Source organism: Bos grunniens, chromosome X (assembly GCF_055505025.1).
Source record: "Bos grunniens cultivar Pamir isolate PY7600 chromosome X, Bosgru_T2T1.0, whole genome shotgun sequence".
Lineage (NCBI taxonomy): Eukaryota > Metazoa > Chordata > Mammalia > Artiodactyla > Bovidae > Bos > Bos grunniens.
This window is the reverse complement of record NC_141194.1, coordinates 7,500,473-7,521,557: the sequence shown is the minus strand read 5'-3', so window position 1 is coordinate 7,521,557 and position 21,085 is coordinate 7,500,473. Positions and strand designations below refer to the sequence as shown.

Sequence of the window (21,085 nt, the reverse complement as noted above, 5' to 3'; positions counted from 1 at the left end):
GCTGAGTGAAAGAAGCCAGTCACAAGACGCCGTGTACTGTACGATGACATTCATTCATTCATTCATTCATTTTTACTGAAGTATAACTGGCTTACATTGTTATATTAGCTTCAGGTGTTCAAGATAGTGATTCTGTATTTTTATACATTACAAAATGATCACCATAATAAGTCTAGTTACCATCTGCCATGTTACAGTTGATACAATATTACTGACCATATGATTTCCTTATTTTATAATCTCCCTTATTTCCCTCATCCTTGCACCTCCCCCCATCCTCCACCCTGGCAACCACCAGTTTATTCTCCGTATCTATGAATCTGTTGTTGTTTTGTTATGGTTGTTCATTTGTTCAGCTTTTTTAGATGCCACATATAAGTGGCCCATAGAAGGGGAAGAAGTAGAAGCAGTGACAGATTTTATATTCTTGGGCTCCAAAATCACTGCAGATGGTGACTGCAGACATGAAATTAAAAGACACTTGCTCCTTGGAAGAAAAGCTACAACAAACCTAGACAATGTATTGAAAAGCAGAGACATCACTTTGCCGACAAAGGTCTATATAGTCAAAGCTATGGTTTTGCCAGTAGTCATGTACACATGTGAGAGCTGGACCATAAAGAAGGCTGAGTGCTGAAGAACTGATGCTTTCAAACTGTGGTGCTGGAGAAGACTCTTGAGAGTCCCTTGGACTGCAAGGAGATCCAACCAGTCCATTCTAAAGGAAATCAGTCCTGGGTGTTCATTGGAAGGACTGATGTTGAAGCTGAAACTCCAATACTTTGGCCACCTCATGAGAAGAACTGACTCATTGGAAAAAATGCTGATGCTGGGACAGATTGAAAGCAAAAAGAGAAAAGGATGGCAAAGGATGAGATGATTGGATGTCTCACTGACTCAATGGACATGTATTTGAGCAAATTCCAGGAGATAGTGAAGGAAAGGAGAGCCTGGTGTGCTGTAGTCCATGGGGTTGCAAAGAGTTGGACACGACTTAGTGACTGAACAAGTGAAATCATGCAGTATATGTCTTTCTCTGTCTGATTGCTCCATTTAGCATGATAATCTCTAGGTCCATCTATGCTGTTGCAAATGACAAGATTCCCTTCTTCTTTACAGCTAATATTTAATTTCACACACACACACCACATTTTCTTTACCCATTTATTGATGGGCATTTAGGTTGTTTCTGTATCTTGGTTATTATAAATCATCCTGCAATAAACATATGAGTGCATGTATCTTTTCTATTAGCATTTTTGTTTTCTTCAGAAAAATATCCAGAAATGGAATGGCTAGGTGTATGGTAGTTCTATTTTTAATTTTTTGAAGAATCTCCATACTGTTTTCCACAGTGTTCACACCAACTTACATTCCCACCAACAATGCACAAGGGTTCCCTTTTTTCTACATCCTCTCCAACGTTTATCTGTTGTCTTTGATGACAGTCCTTCTTACATGTACATGGTGATATCTCATTGTGGTTCTGATTTACATTTCCCTAATGAAAAGCAGAGACATTACTTTGCCAACAAAGGTCCGTCTAGTCAAGGCTGTGGTTTTTCCTGTGGTCATGTATGGATGTGAGAGTTGGACTGTGAAGAAAGCTGAGTGCCGAAGAATTGATGCTTTTGAACTGTGGTGTTGGAGAAGACTCTTGAGAGTCCCTTGGACTGCAAGGAGATCCAACCAGTCCATTCTGAAGGAGATCAGCCCTGGGATTTCTTTGGAAGGAATGATGCTAAAGCTGAAACCCCAGTACTTTGGCCACCTCATGTGAAGAGTTGACTCATTGGAAAAGACTCTGATGCTGGGAGGGATTGGGGGCAGGAGGAGAAGGGGACATCAGAGGATGAGATGGCTGGATGGCATCACTGACTCGATGGATGTGAGTTTGAGTGAACTCCGGGAGTTGGTGATGGACAGGGAGGCCTGGCGTGCTGCAATCCATGGGGTCGCAAAGAGTCGGACACGACTGAGCGACTGAACTGAACTGAACTGAATGATTAGTGATGTTGAGCATCTTTTCATATGTCTGTTGGCCATCTGAACGTCTTCTCTGGAAAAATGTCAATTCAAGTCCTCTGCCCAGTTTTTAATCAGGTTGGTTGTTTTATTGATGTTGAGTTGTCATGAGTTCTTTGTGTATTTTGGATATTAACCCCTTGTCAGCTATAATGTTTGCAACTATCTTCTCCCATTCAGTAGGCTGTCTGTTTTCCTTATAGGCTTCTTCACTTGGCAAAAATTTTTAGTTTGATAAAGTCTCATTTGTTTATTGTTTTTATTTATCTTGCCTGAGGAGAGAAATCCTAAACTATAATGCATTGCTAAGATTAAAGTCCAAGAGCATACTACCTATGTTTTCCTCTAGGAATTTTATAGTTTCAGACCTTACATATAAGTCTTTAATCCATTTAAAAATGGAATGAGAAAGTAATCCATTTTCCCCAACACCACTTACTGAAGAGGCTGTCTTTTCTCCAGTGTATTTCCTTGCTTCCTTCCTCACAGATTAGTTAACCATATAAGTGTGGGTTTATTTCTGGGCTTTATAATCTGTTCCATTCATCTATGTGTATTTTTTTGTGCCAGTACCATACTGTTTTGCTTTCTATAGCTTTGTAGTATAGTTTGAAATCAGAGACCATGGTATCTCCAGCTCTATTCTTCTTTCTCATGGTTTGTAAAAAAACATAAAATTTACATTTTTAGTGCACAGTTCAGTAGTATTAAATGTATTTATATTATTGTGAAAGAGACCTCCAGAACTTTTTCATCTTCCCAAACTGAACTCTGCCACCATTCAACAACAATTTCCCCATCTCTAGCCCATGGTAACCACCATTCTACTTCCTGTCTCTATGAATTTAATTACTAAATTTAGGAATCTCATATAAGTATAATCATATAGTACTCATTCTTTTGTGACTGGCTCATTTCACTCAGCACAATGTCTTCGAGTTTCATTCATGTGGTAGCATGTGACATGACTACCTTCCTTTTTAAAGGTAATATTCCATTGTACATATATGTCACATTTTCCTTATCCATTCATCTGTGGATGGACGTGTAGGTTGCTTCCACCTCCTGGCTACTGTGAATAATACTACTATGAACATGGATATACATGTATCTCTTGGAGACTTTCTTTCAATTCTTTAGGATGTACATCCAGAAGTGGAATTGCTGGATCAGATGATAATTCTATCTTTAATTTCCTGAGGAACCTCCACACTGTTTTCTATAGTGGCTGCACCATTTTACAGTCCTGATCTTTGAAGATACCAATTTACATTTCTAAATGTACCCCTTTCTAAAATGAGAAATCTTTCTAAAAATGCAAGCCCTGCTTCCCTATCATTTCATCCTTCAGTAGCCCTTTTGACTACCTCCATTGCTGCTGAGTTGTACTGATTTACCCTGTCTGTTGCCCACAGGGCAGGACTTGCCATCTGTTTCTTTGCTGCTGCATCTGCAATGCCTAGCAGCTACCACGAGCACAGGCTGAGAGAGAATGCAAATGTGGTTGAAGAACTAGCGACTGAGGAATCCAGGTGAAGGAGTTACAAGTATCTACTGTACTATTCTAGCAGCTTCTCTATAGATTCTAAGTGCTTCAAAATGAAAAGTTGCAGGAGGAAGAGACATTAAGCAAGCCACTCCCCTGACTTGGACCAATGCTTGTAAAGGTCTGAGAAAGCTGGATGCTGGCAATGACTGGTACCTATGCCCAGAGCATCTCCTCCTGAGGCACTGTTCTTAATGTCACAAATGGAAAATAACTACAAGTGTCCAAAACCATAGGGACCCATGAAATATCCCAAGCCACACATGACCCAGAAGATGGGAATGGGTCATCATCAGATGGCTCTTGAATGAGTAAAAATCCAACCTTTTTAGTTTAAAGAAGACAAATGTTTCCATAGGACTTGCTGTTTACAGATGCAAGGGCATTTGCTTGGCTTCCCTCATGTGGGATACACACTCCCTCATCCAGGGCAGTGCCTGGTACTGTCAGGCAAAACATTAAGGGATCCATCATATCCCTTGACCTTTTCTACTTACCTTAAGAGCTGGAGGCTGAAGTTTCTCGGGGCTGTAAGGATCTGCCTGGCCAGCAAACGTGTGTCCATGGATGGAGTCAACACCAACGCAGCAGGGCTCTGGGTGCGGGGGGCTGGTCTGGGCACAGCTGCTACAGCCACTGTCTACCGAGTCTGCCTGCCAACTCCTGCAGGTGGACATGGCAAAAGCCCTCAAAATGTTCATCAAGGACTGAGTTCACTGCTGCACTTAGAGCACTGTAGCAGAGATGCTCAATATTTGCTTCTGATGACTGAAGATGGGTACTTTTCTCATAAAGTGAAAGGCATTTAGGTTCTCTAGGGAAGAGAGAGTGCTATGAGGCCTTTCATCTAGAGGGTCTGTCTGTCTGTCTCGCCCAGTTGCAGGCATTGAAGATGCCAGGACCCTGGGACCACCTCTCTGAGTCCTCTCAGCTTCCTGCCCATCCCTGAGCCCACCTCTCTGCCGTGCACTTTCCCTCCCGAAAATAAACTCCTTTTGAAAATAAACCCTGAGAAAGCTATTAGGAAGAAGTAGCAAGCTTTGGACACATGCTCTTTATGGAAAAACGTGGAAGTAAAGCAATAAGAAAGTGCCTCCGGAAAGGATCTGCCAGAAAGCGATATACTCATGGTGCCGCTCCTCTGAGTGATTCCTCTACTGAAGACACATCTGCCCTAGTCAAGCATTTGCCCACAGGCAGCTCTGGGTAAGATGTAAAGGGGCATCACATGATTCTATTTAAATGAAATGCCCAGAACAAGCAAATCCCTGGAGATGGCATGGAGATGGGCAGTGGCCAGGGGCTGAGAGGACTGCTAATGGGGATGGGGTTTCCTTTTGGCAGGATGAAAATGCTCTAAAGTTGCCTGTGGCTTTGGGGGCATAATTGTGTGCCTGTATTAAAATCCACCGAACTGTGTACACTTAAAGGGGTGACTGTATGGTAGGGAGATTGAAATGTGAAAGTCAAAGTCACTTAGTCATGTCTGACTCTTTGAGATCCTATGGACTGTAGCCCACCAGGCTCCTCTGTCCATGAGGATTCTTCAAGCAAGAATACTGGAGTGGGTAGCCATTCTCTTCTCCAGGCAATCTTCCTGACCTAGGGAATGAACCTGGGTCCCTTGCATTGCTGGCAGATTCTTTACTGTCTGAGCCACCAGGGAAGCCCTGGTAGGGAGACTGTGTCCCAGTAAAGCAGTTAATAAAGAAAAAAAACAGAATTTTAAAGATCTATCATATCCAATCTTGGCAGAGGGAGCCCTCAACAGTTCCCTCACTTTAAGAAAATTCAGGAATAGGAGGAAAGGTGAAAAGCCTGTGCCTACAGCTAGAGTCAAAATATGGCCAAACAAACAAACAAACAAAAATATGGCCTTCATGAAAACAACCACACGACCCCCTCATGAGAATCCAAACTTCGGCACAAAGGTATCCAAGAGTCGCCCAGCACATTCTACAGAAACTAACCTGTAGCTGCTTCACTCCAGGAAGATGAGCTGCGTCTTTCTCAGGGGCTGCCGGCCACACTCACCTCTCAGACACGGCCTCAGCCTGCTCCTCCTTGCGTTCCATCTCCAGGATCTCCTCCTCTGTGTACTCCAGCTTCACGCGCTCTTCGGCCAGCTCTCTCTCTACTGCCTGCAGCTGCGCTGTGGTTCTCGCCAGCAGCACCGTCACTGCGTCCTGCAGGACGAAAGGGATGACGCTGAGAAGCAACTGAGGCCAGTGGTGTGTGGTGGCGAAACGGAAAGCCTGTGGGAGCACCCTACTACCCTGCCCAGCTGGCAGCCATCCAGTGGCCATCCCCAGCTGCCCTCCAGTGAGAAGCACCTCAGCCCTGGTTGACAGAAAGTCAGTAACTTGGCCTTTTTAGGGAGCTCTGAAAATTCAAATTTTAAAGCTACTAACGCATCACTTATGATCAAGAACACGCTGCATTAAAAAAACATTATCCTGGACAGCCACATGCATCACTATGTGCTCAGCTGCTCAGTGGGTGAGTCAGCAGGGTCTTCTCTGAAACAAACGTGTGTGTGCTAAGTCACTTCAGTTGTGTTCGACTCTTTGCAACCCCATGGACTATAGCCTGCCAGGCTCCTCTGTCCATGGGATTCTCCAGGCAAGAGTACTGGAGTGGGTTGGCATGCTCTCCTCTAGGGGAGCTTCTTGACCCAGGGATTGAACTCAGGTCTCCTGCATTGCTGGCAGATTCTTTACTGTCTGAGCCACCAGGGAAGTCCATGTTTACATAGCTGTTTCTTAGAAACAATGTCCCCAGGAAGAGCCTGTCTCAAAGCTGGGCCACCTACTGTCTTCCTGCAAGCAGCCAGTGTCAGGTCCTGGGCGGCACAGTCTCCTGGCCGCTCCTCCTCCCGCCGCGGTGGCTCGGGGCCAGTGAACACCTGGACTGAGTACCATCGCAGCTGCATCTCACTCGAATCATAATCGGTCAGGTTAATCTGAGCAATGCCCTGCAAGGTGTTTAAAGGAAAAAAAAGCACAACAGGTCTTGAATGACTGCATCTTAACAACCGACAAGCATCAAATAAAGTCACCCTTTAATGTTAACCACAGAGGCCACACAATTTTCCACTGCTATTCAAAGACTGCATGCATGCATGCTATGTCACTTCAGTTGTGTCCGACCCTTTGTGACCCTATAGACTGTAGCCCCCCAGGCTCCTCTGTCCATGGGAGTTTTCAGGCAAGAATACTGGAGTGGGTTGTCATTTCCTTCTCCAGGGGATCTTTCTGACCCAGGTATAGAACCCATGTTTTTTTAAGTCTCCTGCATTAAGCAGGCAGATTCTTTACCACTAGCGCCACCAAGGAAGCCTAAAAAGGCTGCAGTGAAATGAAAGTCTTCACAAAGGATCTAATGGGGGCAGCTCCTTGCTTGCAGGTTCAGCTCAATCAGAAAGTGCTAAGAGGGGAAGTAGGGCAGAGAACAGACAAGATGAAGTGGTGGGTCAGGCTCAGGGTATGCCACTTAGAAGAGCCAGTGATTCTTACAGGGATTTTTAAAAAAAGGTTGGTGGAACTCTTCTCTAATTCTGACACTGATGGAGTGGGACTAAGGGGGAAAATTCCAACATTGGGAAGAAAGCAGCCTGGTTTCCAAGCCCCGCCCTATCTGCCTAGGTAAAGATGGATAGTTGATTCACCTGGTTCCAAGGTTGCTAGATAAAATACTGCGCATCTGGGTGAACTGTCATTTCAAATAAACAGCATATTTAAAAAAATATATATCAATTCTGTCCCAAATATTACATGGGACATACTTATACTAAAAGGGATCCATAGTTTATTTGAAATTCAAATGTAACCGACCATCCTATAGTTCTATCTGCTGAGTTTATCAGACCTATTTATTAGTTCCTGTGACTGAAGATGGGGATACTGCAGAAGTGGTTACGCAGACGTTTTACAAGTATTCGTTGAGATAATACACAAGTACAAAACACTTGACAAGATAAGGGGTTTTATCACCCCTTTTTCTCCTCCCTGCAACAGAGATCCTTTGACAGCGGCACAATTCATCAGTGTCCCACCCTGGGACTCAGGCAGGTGGGGAGGGAGGGGGCAGGGGCAGGGAGGGGCCATACCAGCAGTTCCTCCTGCAGTTGCGGGTTCACGGAGCACACGTATAACTGAAGAGACTTCAACGTCACCATGCTTGAATGCACAGGGATTCTGAACACTTCATTAAATACCAGGGGGGCTTGCAATTCCAGAGCCTTCGAGCAGTAAGTGTTTGGCGTGCTGGAGTCAAGCGGGGGCAGATAGACACGGATGTGTCTGCAACCGAGAGAGGGAGGAAAAAAGCGGATGGAGGCAGCATTTACTGAAACAGCTGCATGGGACACGCGTGGATCACAGAAGCGTGCAGATACGCCACCTAGTTTCACTGCCCATACGCAGAGTTTTACTGTCTTTTGGAGGAGATTCTTTTTGTCAACTAAGAATAAGGCCAAAGAACTTACAAGCCCCTAGAGATCAGGGGGAGAAAACCCACTCACAAAGGAAAGACTTCCAGGTCAGTGGTTAGGACTTGAGAGGGACTCAAGTGGACATTCTGCTTTCACCATCTTTGTGGGAAAAAATCTGGCCGGATCTCTCCACGGCCCCTTGGCTCCCTCTCCAAGCTCTGCCTGCCGCACCAGGCTGTGCTCCCTGCCCTGTTCACCCCCGGCGTGGAAGCTGGCACCCAGGAGACGCTCAAGCATCAGTGGATGCTGCAAACCGTCAGCCACCCAAAACCAGGCTGCTTCCAAGGGCTTTGCGAGGCCAGTCTGCGAAGATGACTCATGGAAGGGGAGGGCGCCATCTGGCCTGAAAGCCCATCACAGGGGGGCTCACCCACCTGGCTAAGTGGGCCTCCCCCTCCCACCGTTCAAGCACCCATCTTCCTGCTGGGGACAACTCGAATTCCCTTCTCCCAGTTCAGGCACCTCATCTGGTCTCAAGAGACAAGTGTGGCCGTGTCACCACCAAGCCTTGTGACCAGGAGAGACATCTTAAGCTCAAAGGCTACCAATGAAGGGCACACAGCCCTTTCTCATCATGGCCACACACATAACCAGACTGGCTCCATGAATGCCACCTGCTTCCAATAGTAAACCAGCCTCTTCTTAAAACTTAAAATCTTTTATATTTCAGGCAGACATGCCCTGGCGTCTTATTCTGAATTCAGGTTCTAAAACAGTCTTTTCCCCTGCCCAAACGGCCAAGAAGCACAGGTTAGCCAGCGGTGTGGTGTGGAGGAGGGCCTGGGAAAGCTTACATTTTGCAGTCTTCCTTTACCATCAGCCCAGCAAAGTTCTTCAGTTGGAGTACGTTCACAAGGAGACACTCATTGGCCCTGTCAAGCCTGGAAAATAAAACACGAGTTCACAGACTGCAAACTCCCTGAGGTGGACAAATCCTTCTGGTGCAACTACCACAGTGGCCCTCACCACACTCCGAGGAGACCGGTGTGAAGTCTGAGGACATTTCTTACTGTCACACCAAGTGTATGTGTGTGGGGGGGTGGCGGCTACTGGATCTTGCTGCCACTGAACACTCCAGAGTGCACAGGATGGGCCCCAACCAAGAACAACCCAGCTCCAAGGTCATGAGCGCCGACACTGAGAAACACTCGACTAGGATGACAAGAGTGAGCAAAAGAAAGCTGCTGGGATGTGAACATCCTGCCTTACTCCTCTGAGAACCGCTGGTTATCGCCTCGACAGAAACTGTAACGCGGGGACTTTCCTGGTGGTCCAGTGGCTAAGACTCCATGCTCTCAGTGCAGGAGGCCAGAGTTTGATCCCTGGCCAGGGAACTAGATTCCACATGCTGCAACCAAGAATTTGCATGCCACAACTAAAGAACCTGCATCCACAATGAAGACCTGTTACAGTCAAATAAGTAAATAATTTTTTTTTTAAAAAAAGAAAGAAACTGTAACTAGAATCTCAAACGCTTTGCATTGCAAAGCACCCAGCTCCCCGGGCTACACAGGCTGACAGTCCCCAGCTGTGACTTGGTGTCGGGGGACAGCAATGGAGCTGCTTACTCAGGTCCCTTTATCCCTCTAGGCCTGTGGGCGGAGCTCTGAGTTGGTGGGCGGGCCCCAATCTACCCATCATCTTCACGATCCACAGGGAAAGAGTCTTCTGTACTCACAGAAATCCAACATGGATCTGGGGCCCCTCGTTACTGCAAGCATCTCCACGAACAGGCTCGTCAGCATCCTCACTCCTGAACACAATCAGAAAAGGAACCATTACTCCAAGGGGACGTGGTTACTGTGGGCTCAGCAGAAACTCCTGCTAGGAGTGCTTCTTAGTGAGAGGGGCTTTATTAAGTGGGGACTGAAATAAATGCTCTACAGTGAATGAAAGGACACAGCAGGTCCCCAGGATCCATGATGCCATCGCCCAGGGTGCCTGCCGACCAGGTGGTATTTCTGAAAAAATAACTGCATACCTCTGAAGACCACATGTGATGTTTAGGACAAAGTTCAAAAACACGTCCTTTAAAATGCTACACAATAAATGAGATGCATACAGATACCCGAGGCGAAATAAATGACATCAAAGGTCTCAAACAAAATAAAGCCCAGAATTGTTCTGCCCTTGCAAAGTAATTCCTTGAGCTGAGGAAAGTGGGAGGGATGGCGAGGCATGGACATTCATTTCAAGTAAACATCCTTTCTAGAAAAAAGCAGGTGTCTCTCACACACTGATTCTCCTTTTCCAGCTCTACTGGGCTTGTGCCTTTCACTGCCCCCCGCCCAGGGCTGGAGAGAGAGCAGTCGTCCTAGAAACAGGGAGCCAGGCCAGTCCCCAGACACCACCCAGGAGCAGAGGGGTTTCCTGGGAATGCTAAGAGCCCTCTCCTGGGTGGAGAGAAAGTAGAAGAGCTGCACCCCACAGACAAACACAGTGTCAAGCCAGACACGTATGGGCAGGGCTGTCTTTTGGGAAGTCAGCCCAGGGAGGGGAGAAGGTCAGCTTCTAACCTTTTGTTGGGAGGTTCAAACACGCCGCTGTCGCTGGCCAGGGAGTAATCAGACAGGCAGGTGGACATGCGGCACGGTCTGTGCTCCAGCCTCTGGGCGCTGTCTTCTCGAAGGGTCACTACTGTAAGCAAGAGACGTGGCAGGGCTCAGGAGGTGACGGTGCAGGAGGCCAGGTCACAGCACAGACAAAGCACAAAGCAGCAGAGACAGGCCAGCGTGCGCACAGATGTGTGCTTAACCACACTCTGCTCGAGAACCTTCTGATAATGAAAACTGGAAGATACGGGCTTCCGGCTACTTCTTTAAAAGCTCTTTAAATGACCATAAATCTCCTTTCACCTCCTTAATGAGCACACAGGACAAAAGGTGGTGGGAAGGCCCTGGGCACGGTGGCACTCTGAGAGAGTGTCAGGGAGAGAGATCACCCAGGCATGAAGGATAGCGAGTTCTCTGAGAGCTGGGAGGGTCAGTGTTTCCTCTTTGATGCTGCCTGGTAGTCTCCATGCTTCATACAAGAAATGTGGACTACACTGCCTCACAATCGCAAAACAGAATTAAAAAAAAAAATCATCAAAATCATCCCTAAAAAAACGTAGTGACTTTCAAGTCAGAGGATATACAGATGCAACCCAGACTTGGCCTTTGTCAATGTCTCCGTGGCCCCTTTTTCTGACTGCAGCATCCTCCTCAGCAGTCCTGGGGACAGACTGGCTTCCAGAAGGGTCTCCTGGGATTAGACAGTCTCATCACTGAGCAGCTTTACTTTTGTCTCAGACCTACTTTAACCAAGAGCCACTGACATTCTCCCCTTAACCATTTCATTTCATCAAGTCCTTCTGCTCCTTCCCTCACAGCACCAAGTGCCCTCTGCTGAATGTGACAATGGACACAGGAGCCTCCACGCTTTCAAGAGAGGCACACGTGGTTAGAACACAGGATTAAACCATGAAGCCCCAACTGAGCCTCACTCTGGCATCATGATGCCTCTTGTTAGTCACGCAGGTCCCTCTGGTCTCTCTACTTTGCTTCAGGCATCTAAGCTCTAGAAATTGAAAATTTAGATATCTGCGCATCCCTAAGTTTAGGGAATTTCTCAACAAAATTTCTCACAAAATTTCTCTCATTGCGATGAAAACGTACGAAGAGAGAAATGAAATGAAAGGCTTAATCCTCAGTGATCTCAAGCTTAGTGCATTCCCTCAGTCCACCAATGACTAACTCTCTTTTCACCCAAATTATTAATTCACAGAACAATTAAACCCAAACACATTCAGTGGGGTGCAAAACAGATGGGGGTGTCTGTGGCTTTGGTCTCACGATGTTAACTGCAGACAAAAGCAGACAAAAGCTGATCTTCCAAAGGCATGCAACACCCATCTTAGGGGCCACCAGCTCCGCCTCAGTCAGAGGCAAAAACTGACTCAGTCCCAGGGTGGCTGGAGGTTATTGACTCACACATCATAGATCACCAATCCCAAGTCCAGCTCTGTTCATCATCCCTGCCCCATGGAAGAAACCAAAGCCCCCAGGTCTGAACTGCAGATGGAAGCCCTCAGGTTGCTGCATGGAACCCCAGAAAACACAACTGCTCACTACTTCCATTCCCAGTTCTGTCACTCGGCCTTACACATCTTTAAGGAAGTAACACCGTGCAACAATCCAGTCAAATTCCAGGCAACGTGGTAACGTGACTCTGACAAAATTTCTCTCATTGCAATGAAGATGGATGAAGAGAGAAAGGAAATGAAAGGCTTAATCCTCAGTGATCGAAAGCTTAGTGCATTCATGGAGCAACCGGATGCAGGAGTTGACAGAAGAAGGAAGTACAGTCATCTGTCGCCCTGAGTGAGAAAAAAGCACATGGCAGACCCCACACTACATACCCCAACCGTCTGCTCTCGGGCTTCAAGGCAACAATGGGACAGTGGGGAGCAGCCAATGAAGTAAGGAATAAACAGTCTTCTTCACATTGATTTTTAAAGCCCCTGAACTTTTCATCATGAAACACAGACTGACAGACACCGAGACCTAAGGACAACAATACCATTTGACAAAAAGTAAGAAAGTATAAGGCAAATCACACTATGGGCAAAGCTGCCAGTTGACATACTAAAATCATGGAAGGATTAAAGTCTAGGGGGAAAGGAAAGGAGGAAAAAACACTTCAAGCTTTTCAGAAAGTTCTTACACCACTTTCATAGCCAGATGAATACCACTGAAATGACAATAATAAGAGTAACTGCTGAGCTACTTTAAAGGACAGCTATGAGCTATGTCCTTCCTGACCATGCCTTGACCATCCTAAATACATTGATTCACTGAACAAAGATGTGACACAGCCTGACCAGCAAGGCAAAGGCAAGTCCAAGGTCACTTACAGTGAACGTTTCTGTCGAGCCGCATGAAAAAAGAGATAAAAAAGTAGAAAGTGAAAGCACTGTAGAAGTTAAGCCAACAATTTTAAACAGGATAAAGAATGTAATAAAAACATCAATAAACAGATGAATAAAGTAAAAATATTTATGGATTTACATTAGCAAATACCAGTGGGAATGAAAATAGGAATGGATTTCAAAATCATGACACATCTGACTTTTAAAATCTGGGGAAGATAAAACTGTAGTAAACATGTAAAAACTGCTGAAGATGACCATTTATTTTCCCCCTCCCCTGTCTCACTTTTGGTCTCCTCACACTGATTTAAATCACAATGGGTGATTGTGAATTTTGTGTAACTAAAATTTTATCTTGCTAAAGGTTGCTTGAGTCAAACTTAAAACACGTAGTGTTACTAGACTGGAGACCACAGGGAACTACGTGACCTCGGGCATCATAAATGAGGGGCAGGGTTAACATAATGAGTACTGAAATCTTCACCAACTTTATGAAGCTGCGATGACTCTAGGCTTGGGCATTCCCGAAGATCAAGGGAGGCCAGGAGTTATCCATTGTCCATGCCTCAAGCTGCTTACCCAACCCAGCCCTCATGGAGCACCCAACAGGACCCATTCATGTAGACAAATACTTCTAGTTTGTAAGTGGTATTTGTAATTTGAGTGTGTGCTAAATTGCTTCAGTCGTGTCTGGCTCTGTGTGACCCTATGGACTGTAGCCTGCTGTCCATGGGATTCTCCAGGCAAGAATACTGGAGTGGGTTGCCATGCCCTCCTCCAGGAGATCTTCCTGACCCAGGGATTGAACCCATGTCTCTAATCTCCTGCATTGGCAGGTGGGGTCTTTACCACTAGTGCCACCTATAAAGTGCTTATAATTTAATTAATTTGTAATCTGAGTAATTCTACTCAGTGTCAGATACGAATATACCACCAGATGGCAGTATCTGACCATGCCAGAAGCAAAGCCCTCAATCTAAGAATTGTGAAGCATCATAACATCCATCACAAAGTGGAAAAGAAAAGGAAGTCAGGATCAGAAATTAAGTCGGCTCTTCTCTTTCCCACCCCATCTTTATCCTGGACCGAAAGGGGTGTTTGGCCTTGTGTGGACTTTCTGCATACACAGACTGACACTCTTGTATTTCAACCTTTAAAGAAACGTTGGTATGGGTGTGTGGGTGTGTACTCAGTCGTGTCCAACTCTTTGGACACATGCAAACCCCATGGACTGCATTCCATCAGCCTCATCTGTCCATGGAATTATCCAGTCAAGAATACTGGAGGGGGTTGCCATTTCCTATTCCAGGGATCTTCCCAACCCAGGGATCACTGTGCCGCCAGAAGTGGGCGGGGAACACAGAAAAGTAAGCTCAAGCAACAGATGCACAATTCAGTCCTTATTTTGTATTTTCTTTTTTGAATCACAGGAATAAACATGGAATACTGAACCTGTGATTATAATGAAGACCAAAGTGAATAAAGTTCCTCTGGACATGTGAATTATAGAAACAACATATATGGGGATATGAAAGGCGTGTTTGCAAACACAGAGGGCAAGACACTGAAATAAGAGATGCCAAAAAGCTCCAGGACTGCCAAAGAATATACTGGATCTCTGCTTAAACACATAGATGTTACAAGAAACTATATATACATATCAGTCCCGAATATTCATTGGAAGGACTGATGCTGAAGCTGAAGCTCCAGTACTTTGGCCACCTGATTTGGAGAACTGACTCATCTGAAAAGATCCCGATGCAGGGAAATATTGAAAGTGGGAGGAGAAGGGGATGACAAAGGATGAGATGGTTGGATGGCATCACCGACTCAATGGACGTGAGTTTGAGCAGGCTCTGGGAGATGGTGATGGACAGGGACAGGGAAGCCTGTCGTGCTGCAGCCTATAGGGTTGCAAAGAGTCGGACATGACTGAGCGGCTGAACTGAAGTGAACTGAATAACCAGCACTGCTGTTGTTTAGTCGCTAAGTCGGGTCCACCTCTTTTGTGACCCCATAGAGTGCAGTCTGGCAGGTTCCTCTGTCCATGGGGTTTCCCAGGCAAGAACACTGGAATGGGTGGCTATTTCCTCTTCCAGGGGATCTTCCCGACCCAGGGATTGAACCCATGTCTCCTGCTTGGAAGGCAGATTGTTTACCACTGAGCTACCAGGGAAGCCCAATAACCAACTTGGTTATACATAAAGAAGAACTGATGGGTAACAGAATGGTGGTGAGTGGAAGAGTCCACAAAGATCACCTCGTTTAAGGGCAAGGAAGGTGGAGACTGAGCCCCTTTCAAAGATGCACTCGAGGTTACACAGCTAATGAGTCAACAGGACAGGGACAGGGGCTGGGTCTAAGCTGCTAGTTTGAAGCCATTTCCACTACCTTGGGTTTGTACTCACGTTTTCTCTCTCTCCTTTGCTACTAAAACACTTAACAGTACGGAACCAGGGTTTCTCAGTCTTGGTACTACAGACACCTTGGCTGAATCATTCTTTGTAGTGGGGACCATGCTATGGGCCGAAGGATGTCAAGCAGTGCTGCTGGTCTCCACCCACCAGAGGCCAGTAGTACCACCACCACCCCCTACCCCACAACCAGCCCCTCAGCTTCGACAACTGAAAATGTCTTGAGACATAGCCAAGTACCTCTAGGGGGCAAAAACAGCCCTGGTTGAGATCCACTGTGCTCCACAAATTATCTACTGTTTGCCTGAATGGAATGTCTGAAAACGGTTTGGCCGTGCAAATGGAAGTGAATTAAATGGGTGGCAGTTTTTATCTTCTCCAAAAATGAAGTGGGTTCAAATCACTGGAGGTTGGCTCACAAAAGCTCCATCAGCCAGAATACCCTCTGAAACAGCAGACTGGTTTTCCACGTGGGCTACATGTTGACAAGCTGAATTGACAGCAACTAGACAGATGAAATTCTCAGGGCTACGTGTTTCTTGATCTGAACAGTATCAGAGAAATCGATTTGGTAGCAAGGACTGATGCTCACAGGTATGCCTTTTCACTTCCCCCATGATAGACAAGTACAAGGACAAAGGATAAAGAGTGAAGTCACAGGGCCAAAGGAAGATTTCTGGGGGGCCATAGCCCGACAGCCCCCCTCGTGCTGGTCGGAGGCAGGCACGCACAGAAATGCTCCATCTGGGCACACTCCCTGGGAACTTCACTATGGCCCAAGTACTTCTTTATCAGGCTCCCACTGTGGAGGAACAGGTGGTTCTTATCTTTATTTATAACAACTAACATTCTGAAAACTAGCAAAATACCGGGAAAGACTATGACAGTCTTTCCACGGAAACTTATCAGTTTCAAGGACCAGGGACAAGACAAAAGCAAAAGCACGCAAGCAGAGTGGGCGTGCGAGCTTCCTCATCTGTCATCGAGGACATTCCATCAAGGGTCCTACTAAGCTGAGCGCCCCTGAGGCCACAGCAAAACAGCTGGCCTCCCTGCACACGGCTTCCTCAATGAGCTTGGATCCTTGCCTCCCAGCCCGGGGCACCCATGGGACTCATTAGTAGGTACCTGCAGCTGTGGGAGCAGTGGCCACTTGGGGTCCTCTCTCATGAGATCCTTCCCCGTCCCCGGGGCACCCATGCGGCGGCAGGGCCGCAGCGCCCGCCAGGTCTTCGTCCCCTAGGGCGGCGGCCTGAGCCCGCAGCCTGTCCAGGGTGCCCAGGCCTGCCACCTCGAAGCCATCACCAAGCTGGGCCAGGGGCGAGTCTCGCGAGGCCGGGAGGAAGGGCGTGTCCAGGGGTGAGCTGGGAGGGGACAGCGAGGATAGGGAGGACCGCGAAGAGAGGGAGGCCAGCGACTGCGGGGTGTCCAGGGAGTGCCTCGGCTTGTGCAGGCCCGGGGGCCCCGCGGTGTCCGCCAGGCCCACATCCCGGCCCAGGGAGTCGAAGGGCACGAGGTCAAAGCGCAGGAGCGGGCCGCCCTCGGTGTCAGGCTTGTCGTACTGTGGGAGCCCGTAGATGTCGGTGAAACTGACGGAGCTCAGCGAGCCGCGGCTGGAGGCCAGGGAGCCGCGGCTGGAGGCCAGGGAGCCGCGGCTGCTCCCCGAGGACATGGTCAGGGTGCTGGCAGACAGGCTGAAAAGAGAAGAGCAGCCTGGAGCCCATGGCTGGAGCCCTCTAGACCCCATCTGAGGCCAGCCTCCGGGAAACTCCAGGAGTAAAACCCTGCCTTGTGCTCATCAACCCCACCTGTGAGCTGTTTAAGACACCCACTCCCCACCCTTGAGTTCATGACTATTTCCTTTGTTTCTGTGTGTGTCAGTAAAGAACACAGGTTAACATCTAGGACTCTTGCCTGAGTTTAAGTTCCAGCTCAAACTCAGACTAGCTGAAGGTCTTTTTTGGTCAAGGGCTTTTTGACCTTTCTGAGTCACCCACTTTCTTGGGTGGGGAGTGCTGTGATGAGAACAGTTCCCACCTCAAGACACTCTTAGAAGGGGAACTGAGAAAATAATACACAGAAAGCCCTTGACACTATGCTTTCCAATACAGTTGAGTACCTGAACTCCAGAACTATTACTGAGCATCCACATCTTAAAGATATTGTTCCTTAAAGAAATAAAAATGTATGTGTGCATATATGTACATGAATATATACACTTTCTGATGCTGTGAGCTACAAAATCCTTGGGCAAATCTGAGTTCAGATTCGTTATTCGGAAGTCCCACTTGGTGATCTCCTCAGAGTCCTTGGATCATACATGATATGAGCAGCTCCTCAAAAAATATCACATATCCACTTTTCTGTCCTGTGTTTACAACCACTTCATGTTCTTAGTTCTGGGAGAGAAAACCAAGCTAAAGGGCATTGTGAAGCTCATGACCACATCATTACAAGATGATAATCAAGTTACTCACCTTTGTAACTGGGACTGGAGATAGGATGTGAGGCGGGTGGCTTCTTCCAGCTGCATCAGGAGACAGTTTCTTTTTTCCTGAAGCAGAATCCTGTAAGTACGAAAACAGTCCACTGGTGGATTTCAAAAATAGCAAGTATATTTTCCTAACAAGAAATGCAATGATTAATCCCCCCGAACTGACTGAGGTTTGAATGACTAAATTCTAAAAAGCACATCCAGGTCATAAACACCAAGATAACAGAGATGTGTGTTGTTTTCCTCGAAAATGTACCACCAGCCCCCTGAACAGCGCCTGATACACTGGGTGGGTAGGCAGATAGATAGATGGGTGAGTGGATGGATGGACGGACAGATGGATGGATGAGTGGATAGATGGGTGGATAGAGGGATGGATAAATCAATGGGTGGGTAGCTGTATGGACTGATGGATATGGGGGTGGGAGGATGGACAGGCTGATAGATAGACGGATGAGTGAACAGCAGTTTGGATGGACAACAACAGACAAGAAGATGGGCATAAAGATGGGAGGGTGGGTGTGGGCGGATGAACAGATAGATGGAGAATAGACTAGAAGATGGATACAAATGCCCAGCATGCGGTAATCTATTGCAATTCCCTGGAACAAATCAGAGTCCCTCATTTTTAAGCCCTCTTCCAGGCAAAACCATATGAAATTCTAACATCTACAGAATTCAAAGATCAAGCCCAAAATAAAAAAGCCACTGCCCAAGTGTGGGAGGTAGTTTTCTCTCTAATTTTTCCTATGGGGTGGGTAAGGACAATGTCCAGAAAATACAGGGGCGGGGCACCTGGCACCTGCAGTGGGAGCAGGCAGGGTCTAAGTCATGGGTTCCCCGGTCTTCTTCCCTCCTCCATCCCCTTCTCGACCATCTCCAACTTGTGAACAGGGACCAGGAGTCTTGGAGCCCTGAGCAGAGCTGGCACCCCTGGAGGACGGGCAGGTACATGCTCCATCCACCTTCCACCAGGCAGTAGCTGCTGGAGCAATCAGTGACCACATGCAGCTGTGCAATCTGGCTTTGCCAGCCGCTCCTCCGGCGCTACCTGCCCACCTTTCGGTGGCGCCCTGCATGGACGTCGCCCGGGCACGCTGGATCTCCTCTTCCAGGCGCCGCCGCTCCTCCTCCAGTCTCACCACGTCCTCTGCCGGCCGCCTCTGCTGGATGATGAGCTGTAGCTCTTGAAGCAGGGCCTCCTTCTCCTTGACGAGCTGCAGCCGGTCCCTGTCGGCCTCAGCCAGGCCCGGCCACGACTCGCTCTCCAGCTGGGCCAGCTGCTGCTGGATGTTCGAGACTCTGCAGAAGATGGACACGGGAAGATCCACGAACTTGATGAAACACACGCACATTTACACAGTCTCTGCACCATGCAGATTCTAGAAACTCACTCTAACCAATAGCGGAATGACTGCACTGAGTCAACCTAACATGGCACAAATAAGGGATCTGGAAGTGAGGTGGAATGAACCCGATGTGGAAGCCCTTTGCATCATCTGCCCTGGCCTACGAGATTTGGGATGACAGTAAGGATGTTTGTTGCAGGGCTTCCCAGGTGGCTCAGTGGTAAAGAATCACCTGCCATTGCGGGAGACCTGGGTTTGATCCCTGGATTGGGAAGATTCCCTGGAGGAGTGCATGGCAACCCGCTCCAGTATTTTTGCCTGAAGAGTCTCATGGACAGAGGAGCCTGGCGGGCTACAGTCCATGGGGTCACAGAGTTGGACACGACTGAAGCCAACTGAGCACACACGCATATTTGTTCCAAAGAAGACCCTGATTCACCCACATGCCTAGCGTTGCTTCCTATGTGTGCTGTTTTGGAACGAGACAGAGCCAGCTCATTTCTCTCAGCACCCCCTTCCTCATCAGTAGCTAAACACCATGCTAGATGCACAAGAGATGCTTCCGGCCGCCTGCCTTCTCTGTGCGCCTAGCTGCGGAGCCCGCCTTGAGAAAACCCAGAAGAGAATCACACCCCTCATGGGATCCTCAAGAGTGCCGGAGGCCTTGACCATGCAGGACATTCAAAATGCCTGGCAGAGAGCAGGTACTCAGCCAAAGCTAAACGCGTGAAATGGAGAATGAATATGCCAGCAAGTATATGAAAGAATGGCAGTCAAGTCGCAGTGAGCCTGGATGTGGTGCAGGGTAACCCTTAAGCTGCAGAAATACAGCTCTCGTCACCCCCACCCGGTGCACCCAAATGGCCCACAGGCCCACTGGGCAGACAGACTAGTGTCCTGAGGTTGTGCTGAAGGCAGGGGAAGTGAAAGAGACGTGGCTCGTGTTTTTAGAGCATCCTTAAAAGCAGGAGCACAATGTTTTAAGCCCTTTACGTTTATATGTGGCTCAAGATGAGGGCGGCTTCTGGGCAGAAAGAAGGATTTGCAGACCTGACCAGAAGCCAGCCCTGTGCCAGACAGAGATTGACACATGGGCCCAAAACTAAATCCAATGACGTCTCTGAGGTCACAGAGAGCTGTGAGGGCAGCTAAGTGGCAGGTGCACTCAGTCCTCTAGCCTCAAGACAGTGGTTCTCAAAGTGGGGTCCCTGAGTCAGCCTCAGTATCACCTGGGAGCTCGTTACAAATGCAAATTTCATGTCCCACCCCAGATCTGCTGAACACCATGCTCTGCAGATGGAGTGGGGCAACCTGGGTTTTGACAAGCCCTCCTAGGTGCTTCTTGCCAAAGTGTGACACCCGCTGCTTTTCAGGCACCCCAGCCTGGTCTGGAGAATGCAAACTGTCCTTGGAGCTCTTAGGGCTTCCATCAGGCAGGGATAGGATGATCCTCACTAAAATGAGAAAGGCAAGAGTGCTTTTGAGACTGTCCCATTTGGTACTCAGGACACATATCATAAATCGAAGCTGGTGTCTTCGCTGGGTCCAGACTTCAGAATCCATCTCAACACTGTGCTTCCTCGCAGATACTGACAGTCAACTGGCATTGGCCCATGTGTTAAGGTCTGTGGGATATCCTTGTACCAGTCTGAGCTGCTCATGAACTAGACGTGAGCATGAGACTAGTCAATCTGACAAAAGGATTGGCCAAGGAGCCTTCTTCAAGTGAAGAAGCTGAAGCTCCAACACTTTGGCTACCTGATGTGAAAAGCCAACTCATTGGAAAAGACCCTGATGCTGGGAAAGATTGAGGGCAGGAGGAAAAGGGGACCACAGACAGAGGGTGAGATGGTTGG

At 47.6% G+C, this 21,085-nt stretch overlaps 1 protein-coding gene across 4 annotated transcripts in view; it reads right to left on the bottom strand.

Annotated features, from left to right (window-relative positions):
* WWC3 (WWC family member 3) overlaps positions 1 to 21,085 on the bottom strand; it is a 110,166-nt gene that overhangs the window by 8,210 nt on the left and 80,871 nt on the right. For all 4 annotated transcript variants that reach the window (XM_086387937.1, XM_086387935.1, XM_086387933.1 and 1 more), the window contains 10 exons: positions 18,940 to 19,182; positions 17,864 to 17,953; positions 16,515 to 17,080; positions 10,580 to 10,700; positions 9,742 to 9,816; positions 8,858 to 8,944; positions 7,680 to 7,872; positions 6,384 to 6,545; positions 5,606 to 5,757; positions 4,069 to 4,234 (listed from right to left, as the gene is read on the bottom strand). In XM_086387937.1, the coding sequence (XP_086244063.1) occupies positions 4,069 to 4,234; positions 5,606 to 5,757; positions 6,384 to 6,545; positions 7,680 to 7,872; positions 8,858 to 8,944; positions 9,742 to 9,816; positions 10,580 to 10,700; positions 16,515 to 17,080; positions 17,864 to 17,953; positions 18,940 to 19,182 (1,855 nt within the window). The remainder of the gene's footprint in view (positions 1 to 4,068; positions 4,235 to 5,605; positions 5,758 to 6,383; positions 6,546 to 7,679; positions 7,873 to 8,857; positions 8,945 to 9,741; positions 9,817 to 10,579; positions 10,701 to 16,514; positions 17,081 to 17,863; positions 17,954 to 18,939; positions 19,183 to 21,085) is intronic.